The sequence below is a fragment of the Ruditapes philippinarum genome, unplaced genomic scaffold (genome assembly GCF_026571515.1).
Source record: "Ruditapes philippinarum isolate M1 unplaced genomic scaffold, ASM2657151v2 ctg682_1_1_1_1, whole genome shotgun sequence".
Taxonomy (NCBI): Eukaryota; Metazoa; Mollusca; class Bivalvia; order Venerida; family Veneridae; genus Ruditapes; species Ruditapes philippinarum.
The window spans coordinates 131270-156826 of NW_026852798.1; the positions used below are offsets into that span (position 1 = coordinate 131270).

Consider the following 25557-nt stretch of genomic DNA (forward strand, 5'->3'; position numbering starts at 1 on the left):
GGTGACCTCAAAATCAATAGGGGTCATCTACTAATCATGACTAACCTCCATTCCAAATATGAAGACTGTGGGTCAAAGGAATCTTAAGTTATTGGGCGGACAAGCTTTTTGAAGTCAAGGCCCCTGTGACCTTGACCTTTGACCTGGTGACCTCAAAGTCAATAGGGGTCATCTACTTATCATGACTAGCCTCCATGCCAAATATGAAGACTGTGGGTCAAAGGAATCTTAAGTTATAGGGCGGACAAGCTTTTTGAAGTCAAGGCCCCTGTGATCTTGACCTTTGACCTGGTGACCTCAAAGTCAATAGGGGTCATCTACTAATCATGACTAACCTCCATGCCAAATATGAAGACTATGGGTCAAAGGAATCTTAAGTTATTGGGCGGACAAGCTTTTTGAAGTCAAGGCCCCTGTGACCTTGACCTTTGACCTGGTGACCTCAAAATCAATAGGGGTCATCTTCTTATCATGACTAGCCTCCATGCCAAATATGAAGACTGTGGGTCAAAGGAATCTTAAGTTATTGGGCGGACAAGCTTTTTGAAGTCAAGGCCCCTGTGACCTTGACCTTTGACCTGGTGTCCTCAAAATCAATAGGGGTCATCTAATAATCATGACTAACCTCCATGCCAAATATGACGACTGTAGATCAAAGGAATCTTAAGTTATTGGGGGGACAAGCTTTTTAAAGTCAAGGCCCCTGTGACCTTGACTTTTGACCTAGTGACCTCAAAATCAATAGGGGTCATCTACTAATCATGACTAACCTCCATGCCAAATAATAAGACTAAAGGTCAAAGGAATCTTAAGTTATTGGACGGACAAGAAAAAACCGACGGACGGCCGGACGGACAAGCTGATTCCAGTATACCCCCCTTACAACTTTGTTGACCGGGGGTATAAAAAAACACAAAAAAAAAAAACCAACATCCCGATTAAAAAATAAAAATCCCTTCTTTTGCAGATTCTGTGTTAGGATATTTTAAGCCTACCACCATATAAGGGATGCTCGAAGGGTTATTATATAACTTTCAGCTACCTTTAATACAGAAATGAAATAACTTCTGAACTAAAACAAAATTTAATTATTTTAAGTCATATAAACAGTAAATTTGTAATTTTGATACATGTACTCAAGTTTGGAGTGATGGCCATACAAATTAAAGTGCATGATGGTCTTGCTGTCGACAGGTGGTAAATGTGAAGTCTCACGTTCAGCAAATAAGTATGTTGGTGTATTGTTAAATCTTAAAACTCAACTTGTGAGGTAGATTATAAATAACTTACCTAATGCCTTACAAAAAATTTAAATAGATGTTCCCAAAATAATGCTTATTTCCTGAGTAAGACATATAAAATCGATATCAACTTATGGACCAAAGATGACTAGTTAAAAGGGAGCGTTGTTTAAAGGGTTAAATCACTTTAGGTGAAATCTGCAGTTAAAAATACATCTGTCATTGCCTTTTCATTCTGTGTCTAAATATTACTTTACGGAGACTAGGCTGTACTCGTGCCAGGATTTACCCAGCCAGCAATCTGAGCATCTACCAGCTCTTGTGCCACGGCTAAACTCACCGCATCTTGGTTCATACCCGCCACTATCTGAACGCCAAGAGGCAACCCTTCAGTGCTTAAACCCAGTGGTATCTGAGTCACTGGCAATCCTAGTGTATTGAACAAACCTGTGTACGCCCAATTGAAGGGGTACATTAACGGCTGGTTATGGTAAGGTGCTAACTTTGGATGGGAAGGATAGATTATTACACTATTTTCATCTAACAAGTCATTAACTTCTGCCTCCATATGCTCGAAACTAGCCAGCGCCTTTCGATTCACGCCCTCAAGCAGATGATCCAGTTTTTCTACACAACCTAGAGCTATCGCAGGCAGAGTATGTTTCGATTGTCCAATGCACCACTTTAGGAACTCTAGGTAAGGGTTAATAGGTGGTCCCTCGTATCCCATGTACTCACAGAAGGTGGTTCCACCTGATGTTGTCATTTTAGCTGCCCACATATCTACAGCATACTTGAACTTCGGTATGGTAATGGTTTTTACTGTTGAACCCACAGAAGTCTCCAAGAAATGAACAACCTGATAAAACAAAATTTGAAAATGAAAATTTATGAAAGGCTGATTATATGGTCAGTAACATGACCTTGAAAGGGACAAAATTCTGAAGCCCAAGACTGACTGGACCTAGCCAGTTCAAGAAAGTAAAAAAGATCTATTGCTGATCTGTTTTCCTTTACAACTTTAATCAAAAGTAGGAAAATATAACACAACAGGACAAGGCAAAATCTGTCTATTTTGCTCATTTCTGCATTCTTAAATTTTTGCATTTCACAAAAGGGCTTTGCATCATCATCACTTTTAATTACAATTTAAAGAAACCTCAGATATGATTTACAAAACGACACGGTCCTGACAAGTTATAACTAAGTTTCATTGTAGATTTACTTACTGTAGTTCTTGATATTTAAAAATAAAAATATGCTGTTTTCTGTTAGTTATTTTCAATAATACTACTTTTATTTTTTTTTCCATTTAATAAACATTACAACACAGTTTTCCACCTATAAAAGGGACCTGTAATTTTTCTCCCAGAGCTGAAAAAAGTCATGGATACTTTATAAAAACTATACAAAACCTTTGCTTGAACTTGTTTAAGTTGTGGATCCACTTTAGATACCAATAAACTTCCACCATCATCCACTATGTTATATATACATAACTTTGACACATCTACCTTTAAAAAACAAGAACGATAAGTGACTACATGTGTCGCTTGATGGTAGCTACTGTACAGCAGGGGACACAAAAATCATTAACAGGCCAAAACATGTTTGTTATTTATTCAAGGACCATAACTCAGCAAAATCACGCATTTGGAAAACCAGTTTAATATGAGTTCTTGATGTATCGATCAATCCTGTAAAGTTTCATTAAATTTGCATTGATAGTATAAGAGAAGTAGCCTTGACAAAACTTTAAAAAGAATAAAAACCATTAAAGGGCCATAACTCTTGACAAAAATCATTGAATAAAAAAAAAAAAGGCTTGATACTGACCATTCCTTTAAAGTTCAAATGAAATTGCACCAGTAGTTTCTAAGGAGTTTTGTGAAGGACGGACAGACAGATATCAGAGAAATGATACCTATATATTGCCGCTTCTCAATAGCATGCAACACAAGAATGATTAATTATGCACAAAGTTAACCGATTGTTCCAGTCAATTTGACCAACTATTAAATAAAAACAAATTAACCTCACCTTCATTTATTAGGAAGCATTATGATTTTCATAAAAACATACTGGTAAATGCTACGTGAAATGTCAATGACACTTTTAAATTTTATAACTTCCATTTCTGTTTCCAGTGAAATTCATATAACTTTGAAAATATTTAATTCAATCATTACATGGTTCATACATGTAACATGGGAGATAAATCCAAACTGTTAACAAAAATAGTTGATAAAGCATTACTTCCCTTCCATCAACACAATAGAATACATAAAGAAGTTTTTAGGTATAGAATTTTACGTATACGATATTGAATGAGTTAAGTTCAATACTGAATTTTTTTAACAAGTTGAATATAATTATATTATGCGAGCCTCCGAACCTTTTAAAATTTTAATTAGTACATGCCCAAAATACTGTAAAATTGATGCACCTCTAGTGTAACGCTAACATTTAGCGTCTCTTTACACTCTGTATAACACAAATGATGTCGCATCAAAATATATGCACAGCTGTGCAAAAGCATTTTTATGAAATCGCAAAAGTGGCACCAGTATGTGATAAAACATCTTAATAAATGAGTACAAGATTTGTTACCTCTGGCAAGTTTAATAAATTATATGACAACAAATGTGAGATTCTTTTTATCATATGAATAAAGGCATTAGATTAATGAAAATAAAATTTGTTTTGACATTTTACTTGTCCTGGTTTTGGTTTTTACTTGTTGGAAATGTTTGAATGAAAATGAATATTGTTATATTAAACATGTGTCATACAGTAAAATATATAATACAGTCAGACCCTGGTTATTCGACAGCCCTTTATTTGAATATCAGGCTTTATCCAAAGTAGATCGGCGGTCCTTTTTTGTATCAATATAAATAATGTTAAATCAATATAAATATAAAAGTATTATATAAATACCTCCTAAATTTCGAAGAAAAATTTTGGTCCGGATTATACAATTATGAAAGAATTTCACAAATATTATTCAAATCCAGACTAATTAGCGCTGATCCATTCGCTGACCATTCGACTTTTTAAAAAACTAGAAATGTGTCATCATGCCACGGATGCCCCCGCATGCAGCCAAAATTTCAGATGTTATTATATTTAGTTCCAAATTTGTTTGCACAAATTATTGTTTTCATTTTAAGTTCAAAGCCCTTTTCAATGTTAACACAAACCATTTTCATACAATGTTCAAAGCACTGAAATTATTCAGTCTTAACCTTTTGAAAATAGCATATTTCATATTTGTAGCCAAAATAATGGCTACATACATTTCCACAAAAGTATGAGTGCTGAAACTGAAAGTTCAAAATTTTTTCCAATATTCAAGAAAGATAAGTTTGTCCAAAATCATTGAACCACGACCAAATTCAAACTTAAACTGCCTATTCCTAAGATGTATCTATATTATTTTCAAAGTGAAAGGGACATAACTCTGCCAAAAAAATCATCTAACCATGACCAAATTCCAACTTGACCTGCCCATTCCTTTGACATATCCATATGTCAAATTTGAGTTGAATATGTAACACTGTTGGGTAGATAATGAACAGAAACTGTAAATTTTAAATTTTTTTCAAAGTGAAAAGGGCATTACTCTGCCAAAAATTATTGAACCATGACCAAATTCGAACTTGACCTTGGCATTCCAAAAAAATATCCATATGTCAAATTTGAGTTGAATGTGTTGTACTGTTGGGGAGATAATAAACAGAAACTGAAAATTTCATATTATTTTCAAAGTAATAAGGGGCTTAACTCTGAAAAAAATCATTGAACCATGACCAAATTCAAACTTGACCTGTATTTTCTCATGACATATCCATATGTCAAATTTGAGTTGAATGTGTTGTACCGTTGGGGAGATAATGAACGGAAACTGAAAATTTCATATTATTTTCAAAGTAAAAGGGGCATAACTCTGCCAAAAATCGTTGAACCATGACCAAATTCGAACTTGACCTGTATTTTCTCATGACATATCCATATGTCAAATTTGAGTTGAATGTGTTGTACCGTTGGGGAGATAATGAACGGAAACTGAAAATTTCATATTATTTTCAAAGTAAAAGGGGCATAACTCTGCCAAAAATCATCGAACCGTGACCAAATTCGAACTTGACCTGTATTTTCTCATGACATATTCATATGTCAAATTTGAGTTGAATATGTGCAACCGTTACTAAGATAATGAACGGAAACTGATGATGACGGAATGACAGAATGACGGAAGGACGGAATGACGGAAGGACGGAAGGACGGAATGACGGAAGGACGGAACAGGGTAACACTATATGCCCCGGCCATTACATGGCGGGGGCATAAAAATTTCCAACAGTCATGCGTGTATTTAGACAATCGTGATAATTACTTTTTGCGTTTTCTTTAATTAATTAACTTTCATTATCAAAAATAAAAAATTCTGCACCATGTTAGATGTCGTTACTGTTTTTGCTTGAAGATGACAGTGATAATATTCATGAAAATGCTATATGTGCTACATAATGTAGAATAAAATGCAAGTATTTATGTCTTCAATACCAATAACATTTTATTTTTACACATCTTTTCTTGAATATTTATTTTTTTTGATTCATTGCTGGAAAAAAGTGTGTTGTTAACGTTAGTTTTGCTATGATTGGCCAAAGTGGAATAGTTTTTGTCTATCACAATATTCAGATTTTGATTATTGGAACCCATGGATTTTTTAAAGTAAATTTTTAGTCCCTGGCAATTAAAATAACCGGGCTTGAACTGTAGTTATTTTACAAGAAAAATAAGTGACCCCCACTTGATAAACAAGAGCTGTCAGTAGGACAGTGACTGTGTGCTTGACTATTCTCAGTGTTTGACAATAATAAAGAGCTTGGATAATGTAAAATTTTCTACCTTCAAAGGGACTTTATTCTGACAAAATCTATGTTAGAATTATCCATGTTAGAATTATTTTTTTTCAACCCATTCCCTACAGTGGTTCTGGAGATGCCGATTTGCACACTAAAACTTAACCAAAGTGCTACTTGAATACAATAGCTCTCCCAAATCTCCGAAGAGACGAGCTAAAAACCATATAGATTTTCAATTTCCACTTTATTTAGCCATTTCACAGATTTTACCATCTGTTAAGTAAGAAAAAATACCTTTTTCTCTAGATTTGCCTGCTTGTTAGAACCTGCCATTACTCTCAACATGGGAAGAATATCGTCCATGTATCTGCACATTGGTCCTGTACTCAGCAAATCTTTATCTTTCCCTGTTGCTAATGGAAACTGGCCTTCGTCAGGAACAAGCCCTTAAATCAAGCAGCATATCTGATAAATACAGTAGCTATTATATGTGATAATCTGCAATGGGTGATAATCTGCAATGGGTGATAATCTGCAATGGGAGATAATCTGAAATGGGTGATAATCTGCAATGGGAGATAATATGCAATCGGTGATAATCTGCAAAGGGAGATAATCTGAAATGGGTGATAATCTGCAATGGAAGATAATCTGAAATGGGTGATAATCTGCAATTGGTGGCAATTCTTAAGGGTTACTGGTGGAGGATGACCTCAAGTGCCCCTCTATATTCTTTAAGGTATAAGCGTGCACCTTAGAAACCACCAATGTTCCATAAGCTAGCTGGATAGTATCATAACATGAAAGAATTCAAAGTCCCTGGCAGAATCTTAATCATTCAAGTAAAATGTATATGTATGCAAGATACAAATATTCATAATCTTACACAAATTGTCATTTCATATAGATTTATATTAGGGATGGCAACGAATACCAAAATTAATACTCGAGTACTCGATCATTTTTCCGATCGAGTACTCGGTTACTCGGACGATTTCCAATAATCTTCAAAGTTTATCACACAATATCAACACCGTCCGCATGCTACTTTCGTTTTCTATTTACATTCATAGAATTCGTAACTATAGATAGGACTGCGAAGGAGACAAATTAATTAAAATTAAATCAACGACATTATACTTTAGAACATTTTTTAATTAATGTAATATCAAGTTTAAAACATGTTTAGCAGTTGATACATCTTTTTCTTCTTGTAATAAAATAGACTGATCGGCGGCAACAAAAGTTTAACCGGGTCTAAATACTACCTTAATTATTATATCATAATAGCAATACGGCCCTTTGTTGTTTTCAAAAATGTTACCTTAAAACTCGATTCGTGTACAAACTGCATTATGTTACACAATTAAAGGTTACTAAATATCATAAGAGGCCGGATGACGTAAGCGACACATGTGCGCGTGTCAAACTGTTGATCGCCTCATTAACTTTATGGTATCATTTTCGCACCTCTGCAAGGAAGTTGTGATTGCATTTAACAGGTATTTATGAAGGTATATGCACATCTTCGAATTTTTGATAATTGGATACACCAAACTGTCTAAATAGCAAATAAAATAGAAAGTATACATTTTTTCCGAGTAATCGAATATCAATTTTTTTAACCGATATTCGGACGTTCGATCGAGTACTCGGTTAACCGGTTACTCGTTGCCATCCCTAATTTATATCAAATTAGCCTAAGGAGAGCAGTGGCCTAGTAGTTAAGGTGTCTGCCTCTTAACCAAGGGATATAAGTCCTACAAGGTCATGATAATGTTTCCACTTTTACTGGTTAATTTCAGGAAGCATTCAATACATTTTTCCATATTGGACAGTTGAGTGCATATGATCTTTTTCTAATTAATGTTAAGGACAAAATCTGTACACATCACACCAACACCTTAAAGGCCAAGCTTTACTGGTGGAGGAAGATCTCAGGTGACTCTCAGTGCATTACCATATTTCAGGCACCAGCGGGCATCTGACTAGAACCACCTGCAGTCAATAACCTAGCTGAACAGCTTCATCACATGAAAGCATCCAAAGTCCCTAGTGGGCTTTGAATCTACAGCACTGAGGGGCACCTGGTTTGAAGTCATCAACTTTAACCACTAGGCCATGGACACCCCTGAAAATTTCTTTAATTCACAAGTAATCCATTCACTCTAACGTACCTCTGGAAGGTTTGTGTCCAAAGATACCATTGAAGAAAGCAGGCATACGTATACTGCCCCCTATATCTGAGCCTATACCAATAACTGCTCCCCCAGACGCTATATTACAACCCTCGCCACCTGAAAAACATTTAATATAATCATTTATAGCATAAAACTTCATATCTTTAATTTTATGTAAACATCTTTTTAAAGGTACTCCACTGAGACTTTTTGACATGACAGGATAAGAAATATTTTTTTGAGATTAATGTTCCATTTGATGTAGGGATTCACCACTAACTTGTGTGCAAATTTCAGATCATTTGCTCATTCTGTTTATCCAGAATGATTCATTTTATTGTGAAAATTGAAAAGCATTGCATCACTTTTCACTAGCATCGGGCTAAGAATTGCACAAAAATATGAGCCGCGCCATGACAAAACCAACATAATGGGTTTGCGACCAGCATGGATCCATACCAGTCTGCGCATCCACGCAGTCTGATCAGGATCCATGCTGTTCGCTTACAAACCCTATAACAAGTACAGAATCTGATAGCGAACAGCATGGATCCTAATCAGACTGCGCGGATGCGCAGGCTGGTCTGGATCCATGCTGGTCACAAACCCATTATGTTGGTTTTGTCATGGCGCGGCTAAAAAATTATGATTTTTGATTTATTGAGAGTATGTTTCTTCATAATCTTTTGCATATCTTTCTATAATAAATACCCCAGTTGATCTAATTTAGAAATGGAAATTTTTTTAGGTTTTACACCTCAGTGTGGTTTCTTTAATGTGTTGCTAAGTTTGATGTGATTGGCTTTTTAAATGTAAGAGTTAAATGTTTGTTTGTAGATATGAATTATTTTATCAAGTTACCTTTGCTGAATCAAGTATAATTATTAATTTATTTATTTATCAAAACTGGTGTCAAAACAAATTTAAAACAGTACGAAACTACTTTCTGTTTTCTCAACTGTTGAAATAAAATAGAGAAATAAATTTTAATATTATTTTATCATCATCATCATCATTGTTATTATTTCAAAAGTATCAATACATCTACATGACTATACAGTAGGTTGATTAAAACTTTTTTTGATGAAAATTTCATCTTTTAACAGTAAACACGCAAATTTCAATGATGTAAATAGTTATGTTTATTTTCTATTATTCCAGAAGCAATAACTCCTTAAATTTGACCCCCATCCCTCCCCGAAAAAAAGGATAAATAAATGCATTATTTTCTTCTGATGGTAAACATCATTGGTAAGATACCCACGACTGAACAATTAACATTTATATGTTATGTTACATGTAAACCAACTTTGTGTATCCGACAATGGGTAAACATATGCAAACAATTTTTCAACTTATTTATCTTTATTTCCCAAGAGATCAGGGGCAATAACTCCTTAAAATATAATGCTCATTACCAGAACTTCCTCCAACGATCCTTCCAGTATGGTAAGGGTTTTTAGAACGGCCGTACAGCCGGTTAGCAGACTCATACCACATACAGAGCTCACTTGTATTGGTCATACAGTATGGTATAGCACCGGCCTCTCTCAATCTCTGTACAACTGGACAATCAGATTCACCTCTAAATGATCCTCGTGACACAAGACCTCCAGAATTTGGCATTCCTACAAAACATTCACATATGTAGAAAAAAAATAAGGATTAATTTTATATAATACAAAGGAAAAAATGGGACAATCTTGACAACAGATATATTCCAGTAATGAGTGGAAATAGTTTAAATAAAGCATTATCACTATAATCAAGCACTGAATTTTTACATTTTTGTTAAACATAATGAGGAAAATAATAATATATGGTCACAACATAGGTACATTGTATTTAATATGTTCATTCTTTAATTGTTTCATATCATTTAGATACAGATTATAACTTTTAATACTTTGCTGTTTTTACTTAGATTTTCAATCCACCTTACCAACAATTCATATAAATATAAGTTGTAAAATCACTGCAGCTATTGTTTTTGCATCGTTGGATACCCACTGCCAAACCATAAACATATATGTTACATGTTGATCAACTGTAGGGACGATGTTGTTATATGAAAATAAGCACAAGCCCTTTGCCGTTAGCAAAAACTCTGAATACCAAAGTCAACAGTGTCAATCTAGAAATTCTTCATAAGGGTGTATAACCCCATAACCTGCAAGAACTCAAAGTAATAAGCTTTTGCTACTAGTATAGAGCCAGGTCATGCATAGGCTTTATACTGTTAGCAGCTCAGTTTATGCATTTTGATTCTGAAATCCTTTTTTTTTTAGCACTAATTCAGCAGATTAGGGGGTTTAAAGTTCAAAGACACTTTATATATGAGCCGCGTCACGACAGAACCAACGTTATGCATTTGTGACCAGCATGGATCCAGACCAGCCTGCGCATCCGCGCAGTCTGATCAGGATCCATGCTGTTCGCTTACAAACCCTATTACAAGTAGAGAAACTGATAGCGAACAGCATGGATCCTGATCAGACTGCGCTGGTCGCAAACCCACTATGTTGGTTTTGTCGTGACGCGGCTCATATATATTATATTTTCAAGTAATCTTACCAGTAACACTGAATGCCTCTTTCACTGACATAGGTACACCCAACAAAGGCTTATTTTTCTCTGAGAACTTGTCATCATCAGCATTCCTGTCTAGTTCTTCATCCAGAGCTCGAGCCTCTTTTATAGCCTCAGTGAATCGTCTCGACACAACTGTGTTAAGGTCTTCATGTAGCTCAGTTACCCTCTTGATATACTTGTCCATGACAGCTTCTGCCATCAACTAGTCAAATTATTTCAATCTTAAAATAATTACAATTGACCCAATAAAGACCCCAAACTCCGACCAAAGGTAGAGGACCACCCTAGGCATGTCCCAATTACACATGAATGACATCAATTTAAAGAATTTAAGATTTATGCAACTTCCTGGAATATGTTAACCTTTTAATACAATATTCTATTTTTAAGGTGACAAAAAGGGAAATAACTGGGGAGAAATGGATGGCTGTGACACACATATTACTTGCCAATATCATATAATTTGTATTGATAAGAAAGTTAAATCTAATATTAAACCTAGAACTTATATAATTATATATCTAACTTGCTGGTTTAAGTTAACCATTTCCATTTTTAAAGTGTTCATAAAAAGGGCAATAACTAGGAAAAAATGGAAGCCATTATTATGTAACTTGCCATGATCATGTACTTTGTATAGATACAGTTAAGTTTGTAAATTATGTAGCCATTGGTTCAGACAGAAATCCAACTTGCCAGTTTTTGTTTACATTGTTCGGACAAATGGTTCAATAACTATATGCCAAGGTGCAGGCTGTCAAGGATAATATTGTTGAAAGCTGAAACTAAGACAGGACAAGTCAGGGGAGGCAAGCAGTGATATATTTAGACAAGAAATAATTCAGAAGTAAACAAGCAAATTTGTTGAATTTATATCCCCCGCCGAGTACTGGTTATTATTAACACAACAACTAAAGACATAAGGCTTTATTTATATATTAATCATGGCATAAACAGTATTATTATATAATCAATATTAATTTTTTCAGTACATATCACATCATATTCAACAGCTAAAAAGTCCATATTTGTATAATATTCTTTGAACTTGATAAATATTCAGGGCAATAACAGAGCCATAACTTTGTGTTAAATAGTAATATCTGGAAATGCCAATGAGATGTATGCATACTGCATAACTAATCAAGGGCCATAAATCTGAGTTATAAGTGTCTGGCCAGAAAAAGGTGACTATATGCACATCTCCTCTTAGTATCCAATAAAGTTTCATTGAATTCCAGCCAGTAGTAACAGAGAAGTAGCATGGAAACAATTATTGCCCTGGTTGTATACTGCCTAAGTTATCAAGAGTCATAACTCTAAGTTAAAATGTCTGACCCAAACAAGGCGACAATATGGGCATCTCCTCTTGGTATTGAAGGTTCCAATAAAGTTTCATTGAATTCCAGCCAGTAGTTGCAGAGAAGTAGCGAGGAAACGAATATTTTTCTATATGCATACTGCATAACTAATCAAGGGTCATAACTCTGAGTTAAAGTGTCTGACTCCAACAAGGCAATGATATACACATCTTCTCTTGGTATTGAAGGTTCCCATAAAGTTTCATTGAATTCCAGACAGTAGTTGCAGAGAAGTAAGGCAGAAACGATTTTTACTCCATATGCATACTGCATAACTAATCAAGGGCCATAACTCTAAGTTAAAGTATCTGTCCGGAACAAGCCGACGATATGGGCATCTCCTCTTGGTATTGAAGGTTCCCATAAAGTTTCATTGAATTCCAGCCAGCAGTTGCAGAGAAGCAGAGTGGAAACGATTTTTACTCTATATGCATACTACATAACTAATCAAGGGCCATAACTCTGAGTTAAATGGTCTGACCGGAACAAGCCTACGATATGCGCATCTCCTCTTGATATTAATGATTCCCATAATGTTTTGTTGAATTCCAGCCAGTAGTTGCAGAGAACTAGTCCGGAAACGAAATTCGGACGGACGGATGGACGGACGGACAGCGCCAAAACTATATCCCCCTTCCGATTCCATCGGCAGGGGATTACAAGCAACTTGAAGTAACAACTCTTTCAGAACATCTACTACTAGAATCATAAAGAATATAAAAATATATATATCAATTATTATAGAATGCTACATTTTTTTTACAGATACAGATATATTATGTTATCGCTTCAAATCAAAACATACTCACCTCCCTTGACCTAATTTTTATGGCAAGAGTTGTTGCACTTTGAAGTAAAATATCATCTTCAACAGGGGGGACACCTTTGGATGATCCATCATATATCAAAGAAAATATTTTGTCAGCTATGGGTGTAATCACAAAGCTGAGTAAAGTTAGAATATAGTATAATAACTGCTGGATGATCTTGGCTGCCTTCATTGTCTGAAAAATAAAGAATTTAAAAGGTACATGTATGGTATTAAATCATACAATTCAATTAGTGTTCCTGTTTTTCTTACAATTCTGCCGGATTCTGTCATGTGACTTGAAGGTGTTTTTACCTAAGCTTTGTCCATTGTTGTTTAAAGATAGATCTACTTATTAAAGTGACAAAGAGGGAAATTTTTACTACATGGCAGGACTGATAAATGAGCCGTGTCATGACAAAACCAACATAGTGGGTTTGCGACCAGCATGGATCCAGACCAGCCTGCGCATCCGCGCAGTCTGATCAGGATCAATGCTGTTTGCTATCAGTTTCTCAACTTGTTATAGGGTTTGTAAGCGAACAGCATGGATCCTGATCAGACTGCGCGGATGCGCAGGCTGGTCTGGATCCATGCTGGTCGCAAACCCAATATGTTGGTTTTGTCATGACATGGCTCAAATTTTGTGAGTACTTGTAGAATTTGTCCGCAGTAACAAACAAAAAATTCCTGAATTTGGTCTTTTTGACCTGACCTGGAGTGGCTTCAAATGAAAATGTTCTATGTGCGCCTCAGTGTTTTATTCATTGTTCTCTATGCATTCTCTTTAGTTACTGTTACAAGTTCATGCTTAATGTAACTGCATGCTTCTTTTGTTTTTTTCTGTATTTTGTCTGCCATAAAGAAATGCTGTATAAGGCCAGAATTTTTGTTTTTTATTATTTTTTATGTGCTCTCATGTGCTTCCAGTTCTTGTGTATTCCATATGTGCTTACAACTGTTCTGTACATACATAAGACTCATTCGTCAGTGTGTTAGTTTTTCAGCATGTGGCAGCTGCTGATCAGCTTTACACATATCTTATTATGGGGACAATAGATTTTTACAATGTTTTACCTTTTTATTTTATTAATATATATATACATGTATGTACATGTATGTTTTTTCTTTTCTAATAAGCTTTCCCCGCATGACTTCATCTAAGCCAGCTCAGATCAGCAACTGTTACACAAACATTTCAAATTTTTATTTGATGCATGTACATGTTTTCTTTACACTCATATTTTCATGATTGAGTATATATCAGATGCTGCTACTGAAAACATGCTGGACTTTGGGTCAGGTATGATTGAATCATCATTTTTTATTTTAAAATTATTTTAAAATTTTAAATTTATAAAATTAATTTTCTTTTTTTAAATTCTGATTATTGGGTTAAGTGAACATTAAATGGAATTCTAGTATTAAGAGGATATTTTTTCGTTTGAGTGAAATATGGAATATATTTTCACGAAACATGATAAAATGCCACATATTTTTACGAGCCGGGAAGTTGTTTTTAATTCCAACCAGTAGTTTTCAAGTTATGCCCAGGACAAGGAAAAGTAACAAAGGGCAATACCTCTGTAATTAGTCAAGATAGAGTTATGGTTCTTGTGCACTGCACTTCCTCTCAATGTGCTTGACCATTGTATGAAGTTATAATGTATTCCAACAATTAGTCTTCAACTTATAGTCCGGACAAAAGAAAGCAATGGAAAAGTAACAAAGGGCAATAACTCTGTAATTACTTTAGATAGAGTTATGGTTCTTGTGCACTACACTTCCCCTTGGCAATAACTCTGTAATTAGTCAAGATAGAGTTATAAATCTTATGCACTGCACTTCCTCTCAATGTGCTTGACCATTGTATGTAGTTATATTGAATTCCAACCATTAGTCTTCAAGTTATGCTCCGGACAAGGAAAATGCAACGGACGTCTGGACCGACCAACGGGTGACTCCTATATACCCCCCCAAACTTCGTTTTTAGGGGGTATAATTAGACATGGTTCATATAAATAAAGTGTTTTTTTAAAGTATATCTATGGGATTTTTTTTAAATTGTTATTTTTATGTTTTGGATATAATTTCAGGTTCCTGTGATTATAGTCCAATATATTGGACGTTACAGGCTTGTTATAGTTTTATGTTGGTCAAGCCTGACGTCTAAAAGTTATTGCTCATAAACGCGTAGCATTTTAAAAAAATATAAAAATGTCTATTGTTTTGCCTTTCAAGCTTTATTCAAAAGTTTATCTTCTTTTCTTTCAATTGCATGCTCTATCATTAACAAAAACTCTCAAACAATGTACTTATCAATTAAAATTAAAATATAAATATCAATCTGTTTTGCCTATCGGCCATACCGGTTAAGTAAAGAGCTTTACGGTAAAATATTTTCGAACACACTGACGGTGCATGGGCAATTATTTCGTTGAAAAAATATTCCGTTAGAAACTTCTGGACTCATTTAAACGCTTGCATTTGAATTAGCCAATCAGATTTCGCGCTCTGTGTGACAGCCATTTGTATATGGGTTGTATAAGGCATTTAATTAAATAAGAGGATTTAATTATCATTTTCGGATGTGACAGTTTAATCATTTTGTTAAAAGGTATTTATTTTTTAGTTTTGTTCATAAATAGGTCAAAATTAATGTAAATACACGCTGTCTTAATTGTTTAAATGCATTAGAACTAAATCGATGTCTAATGTCAATTTTTTGCTACACGATTTTGCAAAGATCTGTTAAGACCTAACGTAACATGGAAAATGAAAAATGTAAAATATCAGATTTTTAATGAATGATAAATATGAAATAAGTTACGTATAGGTCTTATAATTAGGACTACTGTGATTAAAGCTCGGTACACATTAAATTATTATAAACATTTAAAAAAATGGGAGTAAAACGTCCATACAAATACAAATTGGGAGTGAAACGTCCCGGTGTGAATCATCTTGGGAGTGAAATGTCTCAATAGTGAAATGTCTTAGGAGTGAAACGTCTGGCATTCTATAACAGTATAAATAAAGTTTGGCAAAACCACAGCCTGTTTAATTATACCATAGGTAATCGGCGCGTTGATTGGTCACTACCCCCGCACCCCCCTCCCCCTCACCCCACACCCACTCTACAGCCCTCCTACCTCTCAAAACCATGTAAAATACAGTATTTTTCATTTGAAACATGTTTTAATATTTGGTTTATGCTTTTAATTCAATAACCTTCATTTCCTACAAAAAATAAAAAATTGATACATATATATTTAGTAAAGGTATGCAACTCGCCGCTCAATTTTCAGCACTCATCTTAATATGAACTCCATAACTTCAACATTTTTTCACCAATTTTCAATATTTTGGTACCAAATGGTAGGGAATTGATTACTCTTAAAGGAATTAAAGTTCTCATTACAATCATTTCAAGTTATAAGAAGATATGTAATCTCGAAGTCACCGCAAGTGTAACTCGACAGTGATCTGACCGCTGGGTTTTCTTCAAAATTACCCGACTAAACGGCAGTTTATTCGAAATGAATGCATATTTCATTGTAATGCGCATATAAATATGATCAAATTATATTATTATTTGTAATAACTGTTCAATCAAAACATCTTATAAAACTATAACAAACCTTTTTTCCTATATGTTAAATTCCAAATTATAATGCAAGTAATAGTTCTACAGAGTGCTCTCCCCTTCATTTTTTGTACGGAGTATTTTCATTGGTCTAAGGTTTTCATACGACCAATGAAAATACTCCATACGAATGCTTCCGTTTATACATGTGTACTTTCATTTTGGATTGGAGAATTTGGCATATCGGAAAAAAGGTTTGTTATAGTTTTATTAGCTGTTTTGACTGAACAGTTATTACAAATAATAATATAATTTGATCATATTTATATTCGCAATACAATGAAATATGCATTCATTTCGAATAAACTGCCATTTAGTCGGGTAATTTTGACAAAAACCCAGCAGTCAGGTCTCTATCGACTTACACTTGCGGTGACTTTGAGATTACATATCTTCTTATAACTTAAATGATTGTAATGACAGCTTTATTTCCTTAAAGAGAAATCAATTCCCTACCATTTGGTACCAAGATTTTGAAAATTGGTGAAGTGAAAAATGTTGGCGTTATGGAGTTTATATTAAGATGAGTGCTGAAAAATGAGCAGCAAGTTGCATACCTTTACTAAATATATATGTATCAATTTTTATTTTTTGTAGGAAATGAAGGTTATTGAATTAAAAGCATAAACCATATATTAAAACATGTTTTAAATGAAAAATACTGTATTTTACATGGTTTTGAGAGGTAGGAGGGCTGTAGAGTGGGTGTGGGGTGAGGGGGGAGGGGGGTGCGGGGGTAGTGACCAATCAACGCGCCGATTACCTATGAATTATACAAGATAAGTTTGTCGAACCGGTAGTTCGACGAAACCACTCTCAACCCCATTATGCAATCTCTTGAACATTGGTGTTTCATGTTCATATAATTCTGTTCACTTATTATATTATCATGCTTTAAAGGAATTAATTTTTATCCGAAATATCTTTTGTCCGAAATCTATTACTAAAAACATTAAAAATCTATTTTTAAAGGAATTTACGTCTACATTAAAAGCGGTTTTGAAACATTAGTTAAGATTCAATAATAGTGAACGTATAATTCAATTGCAAATACTTTGATACATTATTAATTTAGTATTAAAACTAGAAATTTACCACTTACTCACTAATAAATTAACTTCGATTACTTCCCTTTTGAGGTGGGACTTAGAAGCGACAAGAAGAAATTTAGTAGCGACAAGAAGCGATGCAAAGCGAAAAGATGCTTTAAATAAATATTTTTTTTTAATGAAGTTTTTTAAACACAACTGGGTCAGTATTTTTAATATATACAATAAGATAATTATTTTTTGCAAAAATATAGGTGATATGGCGTAAGTACGAGCATTACCAACGCCGAAATTCTGACCTGGGTGGAAATTGGGTGCCTCGGGGTAATCTGGCTTGGGGTAGTCTTTGGGTGTCTTGGTGAGTCCTGTGGTAATTAGATCGACCGCAAACACGGCGTAATTTACTCGAGTGAAATGCAATCTTTAATTCGGTGGAGGAAGACACAGAAACAAAAGTTCATAGACAGTGAGTAAAAGATCAATTAAGGCATCAATGAGGAAAAATCATTTGTAAGCATATACATTTAGATATTTGTTGTAACAAAATTCATAAATTTTCAGATTGCCGGTGCAGCATAAATTTTTCTAATTTAACTCCTGCTGACCCTCACACGTATTCTTTTCCTGATTTTAAGGACGGACCTCCATCATTATCACCGCATTAGTTTGTACGTACATAAGTGATCGTTTGCAGAATCCATGATATTATCAACGTTAGCTTGAATTACCTACTTGATGTTCTGCGTTCGGTGTGTGGAACCATTGCCCCATGCAAAGAAGTGAAGACATCTCTGATGGGTTTTAATTTTGGGATTTCTTTCTTTTCCAATTTTTAGCTCACTTGAGTACAGAGTGTTCAGAATTTAGCTTTTTGTAACTGCACATCATCTATCATCCTTCATTTTTCGTCCCAAACTTTACTTTGGCGACCATCCAAAACGGCATTAGAAGGTCTAAGAAGCTAAATAGTCTTTAAAATGAAAGCTGTAAAGCTTCTTTTTTCCAGTATCTCAAATGCAAAGAGCTTAGATGCAAAATATAACAAACGCTATATAAGGTCAAAATTGGCCTGGTCATGTCTTTCATTAAGACAAGCAACATTTGAAACGGTATTCAATCGTAAAATAAGAATTGAATCAGTTATTCCGAAGAACAAGAAAATATAGAAAACACTGAGACATAGAAGAGGTAAATGAGAACTTAGAGACAGAAGGATTATCTTCAGATATCATAATAAAATGGAGCTAAATATAGATATGTATATCTGTGATAATTATGCATCCCAGTAATCATTTCTAAAACACAAGAGTACTGGGTAAATTGCCAACCTAATTAAAGTCTTTTCCTCGCACTTGCTTTATTCTATTGTCGGTATTTGTCTCAGCTCTTAATTATCTTAATTATGACTTTAATTGACGCTATCAAATGGAGCCAGCATTATTTTTTTTTGTTTTCGCAGAGAACTATGCGACATAAGGGCGACATTTGTAGCGCCGATATATGTCCAAACGTCGAAAAAATGTCCAAACGACGATAAAATGTTCCAAAAATTTGACAATAAATTTGGTCTCAATCGCCGATAAATGTTCAAAAAACTCCTTTAACGATAAATGTCCAAAAATTGACGAAAATGTCGCAACAAATTAGGTGCTCATAAATGTCCAAATCGGTTTTAACGATAAATGTCTCAACTTTTCATATGTTAATTGCAACTTATTTGTGTGATCAACAGTAATGCATCAGCAGTTATAAAGGTTTCCATAGGGATTAAAAGTACCGATTTAAGTAGCGTTCTCACCAGCATCCCGGCAAAGCCTTGCAGGGACCACCCAGACGATCGGATGAAAAATATTGTTGCAGTCTCAATACCCCGGTAGCACTACGCGATACCAATGTGCCCATACTTATAACAACCAGGATTAACTCCGGGGCCATCCATGCAGAGTGAAGTTGAAATTACGGATAATGCAGACAGTAAGTGGAACGACGGATGACCTAACACGGTATTCAAACGCTGTTAAGTCTTCGATCAAAGAGATCATAAAAGCTGAGATCCATGCTAGCACAGCCCCGAATGATGTCGGCAGAGTCCCGGATGATCCCGGCAGAGCCCCGGTACGGTCAGATAGAGTGCCGACAATCACCGGTAGAGTCCCGACAGAGCCCCGGTACGGTCAGATATAGTACAGATATATCGGCGCTACATCCCGGTCTAAAAACGACGATGCCAAATCTCCTAGATATTTTGCTTGGGTTAGGGCATTTGACTTTATATTGTTTAAAGAAGACCTTACATGTTGGTTTTGTCGTGACGCGGCTCATATTATGGATCTTTAAGGTTGATGTAAAACCGTCTGATTTTCTTGAATCCTAATTTTGAATAATATTCACAGATATTTTTAAAATTGGCAAAGAAATTTTGGACTTGGATCAATATATATATATATATATGATCGTCTTGACCCTGTAAAGTAAGTTTGCTTTCTTCTTTTGTGGTTTGTAACCGCATTAAATATACTACATAGATATGAATGAGTATTATATTTGAATGTCATGAAAGACATAATATACGACTGATTGGGACAGAACAAAGGGTTCAAATATAAAGACATTACATTGTAATTTGCTTATCTATAAAGTATTTCGAGAGCGCAATTACTTGTATAATTTGCCTTATTTTTTTCGCTGAAATTTGGTAAATCTTTTAATTTGACAGAGCAATGATTTCAAATATAAAGAAAATTATTCGCAAATCTATAAGACGTTTCTCAAGTGTGCAAATATCTTAATGATTGTTTATGTATTAGTAGACGATATAAGTGATCAAATGTTGTCGCATGTTCGTGAAGTTGGCAGCCTGGCAGTCTAGCAGCCTGAAGTTGGCAGCCTAGCAGCCTTAAGTTGGCAGCCTAACAGCCTGAAGTTGACAGCCTAACAGCCTAAAGAAAACTAAGAATAGTATAAACATGAAAATGTTCGCAAATACATAAGTATCACTTCTTTATATCATTCCATGCCTCTTTTTCAATATCGTGATCTTTGCTTTTTAAGATGTTGAACTTTATCATAACATCTTTTTTTCATTCTGACGCTTCGAAATTTGTGAAGTTAGCAGCAACCCAGCAGCCTAGCAGCCTCAAGAAAACTAAGGATAGTACAAACATAAAAACGTCGGAAATGAATCGGTAGCAAATACTTTGACCATTCAACGTCTTTTTTCAATATCGCGATCTTTATTTTGTAAAATATCGTTTGTGGCGAATTCCTAAAAGTCGTAGGTAGTCGTATAAGTTGTAGTTGTTATCGTAGTCATAACTGTACTCGTAGTCATTAATGGTGTAGAAGACGTAGTCGTGGTCGTGATCGAAGTCGTAGTGATCGGAGCCGAATTAAAAGTCGCAAAAATATAGACGTGGTCTTTGTCCTTGTCGTGGTCGAAGTTGTTCGGACGATATTTCGCCAAGTTAACCCTTGGCATTAACAACAACATATTACTTGAAAATATTACTAAAATTCATTTTATTAATTAGATTTTATGACCCCAAAGTGCGGTCGTTTGTCTGATGTTAGAAATTGCGTATGTACTGTGTAACGCACTTTGGGGTCAAAATTTGAACCCAAAGTGCGTGACGCACTTTGGGGTCCAACCCCAAAGTGCGTTTGACACCAAAGTGCGGTGTTACAAGGCATAATGATAAATCGTTAGATTAAGAAAGTGTTTTACTAAAAAATAATTGGGATGAGGAAGGCGTAATGATGATAAAGTTATGAAACGTCAAATGATCTAAATTTCACAAATGAAAAGTGTTCTTTGTTGTTGTTGTTTTTAGTTATTGTCAATTTCAACAAGGAAAGCCCTATCATAGGTATAACACAGTCACGTTGTTAATAACCAAACCCAGATTAAATTACAGGTGAACATCATGGTTCTGTATGTCAAACATGTCACTAGTGAATTAATTGTAATGGCAATAAAATATTGACTAAATTGGTCTAAATTTGTATTTATACAATTACATTTAAATGTCACGGGATCACTCGTCGGTAGAGATCTCGCAGCTAATAAGCTGGTCTGTGAATATACACCTGTCTGATGGACATGGGTCCTTTGGAAGGGATTGAAACTCTGTTAACAAAGATATATCAAAGATACATAAACATAATTTATTTGTTGTTTTACTAAATATACCTGTGTACTATACACAGATAAATGGTAAATGCAATGAAGCATTGTAATTGTGATCAATGTTAACGGGTCACATGTTAGAAAGAAAGCTAGATAGATTTATTGTTATGAGATTAAATTAGTATATAATGGGACGCATAATCCGACGATTGTTTAGGAGGTTTACAGGTAATGCACGATGTAAAGTAATCTAATATATGCGTAATGAGCTAATAAAGAGAGTAATAATCTGAATGAGGCGTAATGGTGATAATTATACTGATTATGAAACGTTATGAGCCAGATAAGGCGTAATGAGGTACATAAGCGTAATGAGCAAAAAAGATGCTTAGCAAGCTTGTTAAGGTGTATGGATCTTGAAATATATAGGCGTAATGAGCTAGTTTCATGGGGTACCAAATCAGAACGTTTTGAGTTAAATATATGTATTTATATCCCAATAGTAACGTCTGACCTCTAGCGGGAAGATATACATTTTAACTAATGACCGACAAGAATAATAAAGAGAGTCGGGAACATGTTTTTTTTATGTATATTTTAAGTGGAACTAGAGTGTGATGTAGCTCGGACAGATACTCTTAGTAACAGTTTCCATCCAAACGGAACAGTTGTACATCATAATCATCATATCACCAGCAACACCCATTACACGTCACAGGTTAAATTCTTTGCAGATGGTACTTTCTTTAAAGAAATAAGTGGCAATCCCCTTTCGCTAAAAACATGGTACGTTTCGCTCTTTGTATTATAAACATTGTCGACAATTACTCAACTATACGCAAGAGTGCTATCTGAAAATAATAATGTTACAGTTGTAACACATAGTTATGTTGTGTGTTTATTTTGTTTTCGTGGTAATCTCTTTGGCTAAGCTGGTGGGCTTGCTGACTTCGAACCACTTGGCCCTGACCATTTTGGGTTCGAAACCCGATATGGACTGGATTCTTTTATGTCAGTAGGCTATCCAGTTAATTTCCTAAGGGTTGGTAGTTCTACTGGGGTGACCGCGTGGGCATAAATTCATGCACATATGGGCATCAGACATGTTTTTTGTATATTATATGTTTTTGTTTTGTTGTTGTTGTTTTTATTATTTATTGACTTTTTGTGTTTCTTTTCTTTTTTTTCTTTTTTCTTTTTTTTTTTTGGGGGGGGGTGGGGGGGGGGGGGAGTGGGTTCTTATCTGGAGGCATGTGATAGTTTTGAATATGGGATAATTTTGTTGAATGTGATATTTTTTAAGGGTGTTTATTTCTTTATGACTGATATTTACTTCTACCTAGGTGAAGATGTGTACGTAATGGTAAAAATGTCGTCTGATGACGTCAATATCAAGATGAGAGTTTACAGCTGTTACACAAAGCCGTCTGCTAACGCTGGCGCAGCGTTAACGTTACCACTTATCCAAAATGGAGGTACTGCTCAAACATTGTAGAGAGTTAAATCCCTTTAAAACGCGTTTAATACACATATGATATAGACTTACTCTTCTTGTTTGCATGTCGTTGATTTTTTTTCTTCTGTCTATTTCATACCACATGGCACAGCGCTTTAAAAATATCGTCAAAAAGTCTTATACATGTAATTATTTTGGAAAACAATATTTTGCGATTTTCTGATTCTCTGATAAACTACTAAACTTATTGTCGTTTGGTTATTTTCAAGGTGCGTAGATGATTCTTATCGCAGGGGAACCTCGAGACCAGATTCGTGTTTACGGCGTTCGAGTTTCCCGAAAGTCGAGATACAGTTAACATCTATTGTAACACGACTTATTGTGACGTCAGAGACACTTCTAACAAATGACCCAGCTGTGCATGGCTCCCAATCACTTGTTGTCCGAGAAATTGGCTCATGGGGTTATGATGACAAAATACATTGTATGATGAATATATATAAAAACTCCATTATGATTCTATTCATAATGACTTTGACTTATTCCGATGGTCATGCTCACAGGCGTTAGTTACATAATCAAATATTTTACATAATCGGCCTATATAATATATGTATATTAAGATACTGTATAAGGCCCCCAATGGACTTTCGTTCAGTTAAGAAAAAGAGTTTGTTTAAGGAACGTATGTGGAAATTTTAGCCATTTTTCTGTTTATTTCGTAATCGTGTTTGTATACATGAATAGAATGGACGTCTAAAACGACATGGATTGAAAATATTGGCATTTTGTGAAACTTTTCCTCATTTCTTTAATATTTGAGAGATTTTAATGAAAATAAAAAGCTTTAACGCTGGATTGATCCTTTTCAATGGCGACGAAAAGGAGATAACTGTGATCTGGTCGTTTCTTGCAGCAGTGGTCTTGTTTGTTCGGCATGATGTTTTTGTTCTGTTGGAGACCGTATATCTTATTATAGTATATAGCCTATATAGAACATAAAAAGTTTGTTTCAAGCCCCTGTGGTCATGATGCAAGCGATTGTAACCTGAGTATTCGAAGTAGTTCACTCCCTGACTGGAAAGACAAGCTTCTGTCAGCTTTGTACAATAGTCTGAAATGTAATACAAGATAAAAAGTAAAACAATTACAAGTGCAATTATGATCAGACGTAATGCTATGAAGCGATCTTATAATGAGTGAAAGTGATGTTTGTGGCGTACTCTTAGTGACAAAATATGCAAAGATGTGATAGTAAGGAGGAGTAATGATGATGATGAAGCTAAAGATAATGGGATATAATGCATTTGATGAGACGTTTTAAAAAAGACAAAATGAGGTAGGTGATATGTTACAATCTAGTACAGATAAAGCGCATAGTAATATCAATTTAATAAATAATTCAGCCAAAGTATACATTATCAATTACTCAATTTGCTTAAAATACCCTTTTTACTTCGCTTTATTATTACCCCATCTCGCATATTATGTTCTGCTTACGCCCCATTACAACATACTATCTTTATTAAGTGTTTAATAGTGCTAAGACAGTATGATGCTGACGGTAATTATTCAAGAAAAATATCATAACTTGGCGTTCTGATGGAAAGACGAGATAAAATTGGCGTTATGGTAATTCATAAATGGTAATTAGGCGTAATGTTGACATTGCGCTACGAAAAGGTGAAATGGTAATAAGGCGTAATGTTAAAAATGGGGTTTTTTTTAAAAAGGTTTAAAAAGTTTAATTAAGGCGTAAATCCGGGAATTTGGCTTCATGAAAAACGTAAAAAAAATTTTGGCGTAATTTGAATTTTGGCCTTCCAAAAAAAATTTTTAAAGGGAATTAGGCTAATGTTTACATTGCGCTACGAAAAGGTGAAATGGTAATAAGGCGTAATGTTGGTATGGCGTTATGAAAAGGTGTAATGTTGGTATGGCGTAATGATAAGGCGTAATGACGAGAATGATAGTAAATAGAGAAATGAATTTAGTTCGTTTGTTAATCAGTTAATAAACACACACTTAATCTTGTTCTTGGAACCAACCAGGACCGAGCAATGAGTGTGCAGTTTTATGCTCAATTAAACAATTAGAAGCTATAAGCTTATCGAAACAATCTGAAATTAGTTCATGGAACTAACAAGTACTAAGAAATGAAAGTAAAAAAATAACGGTTTGCCTCCGACGGTGTTTAAACCGAGGCAGGTATTTGTTTTATTTT

General features: G+C 34.7%; 1 protein-coding gene across 2 annotated transcripts; it reads right to left on the reverse strand.

Annotated features, from left to right (window-relative positions):
• Window positions 1-923: 923 nt before the first annotated feature.
• LOC132724475 (fatty-acid amide hydrolase 2-like) lies at window positions 924-17863 on the reverse strand. 2 transcript variants are annotated; one of them, XM_060709348.1, is made up of 8 exons: window positions 17809-17863; window positions 13058-13252; window positions 10870-11089; window positions 9714-9923; window positions 8293-8412; window positions 6410-6561; window positions 2657-2755; window positions 924-2100 (listed from the first exon to the last, which is right to left on the reverse strand). In XM_060709348.1, the coding sequence occupies exons 2-8, from the start codon at window positions 13247-13249 to the stop codon at window positions 1504-1506; spliced, it is 1590 nt and encodes a 529-aa protein (XP_060565331.1). In that variant the 5' UTR covers window positions 13250-13252; window positions 17809-17863; the 3' UTR covers window positions 924-1503. The 2 variants fall into 2 exon arrangements, with proteins under 2 accessions (XP_060565331.1, XP_060565339.1); XM_060709356.1 differs by having other exon boundaries at window positions 17805-17842.
• Window positions 17864-25557: the final 7694 nt, after the last annotated feature.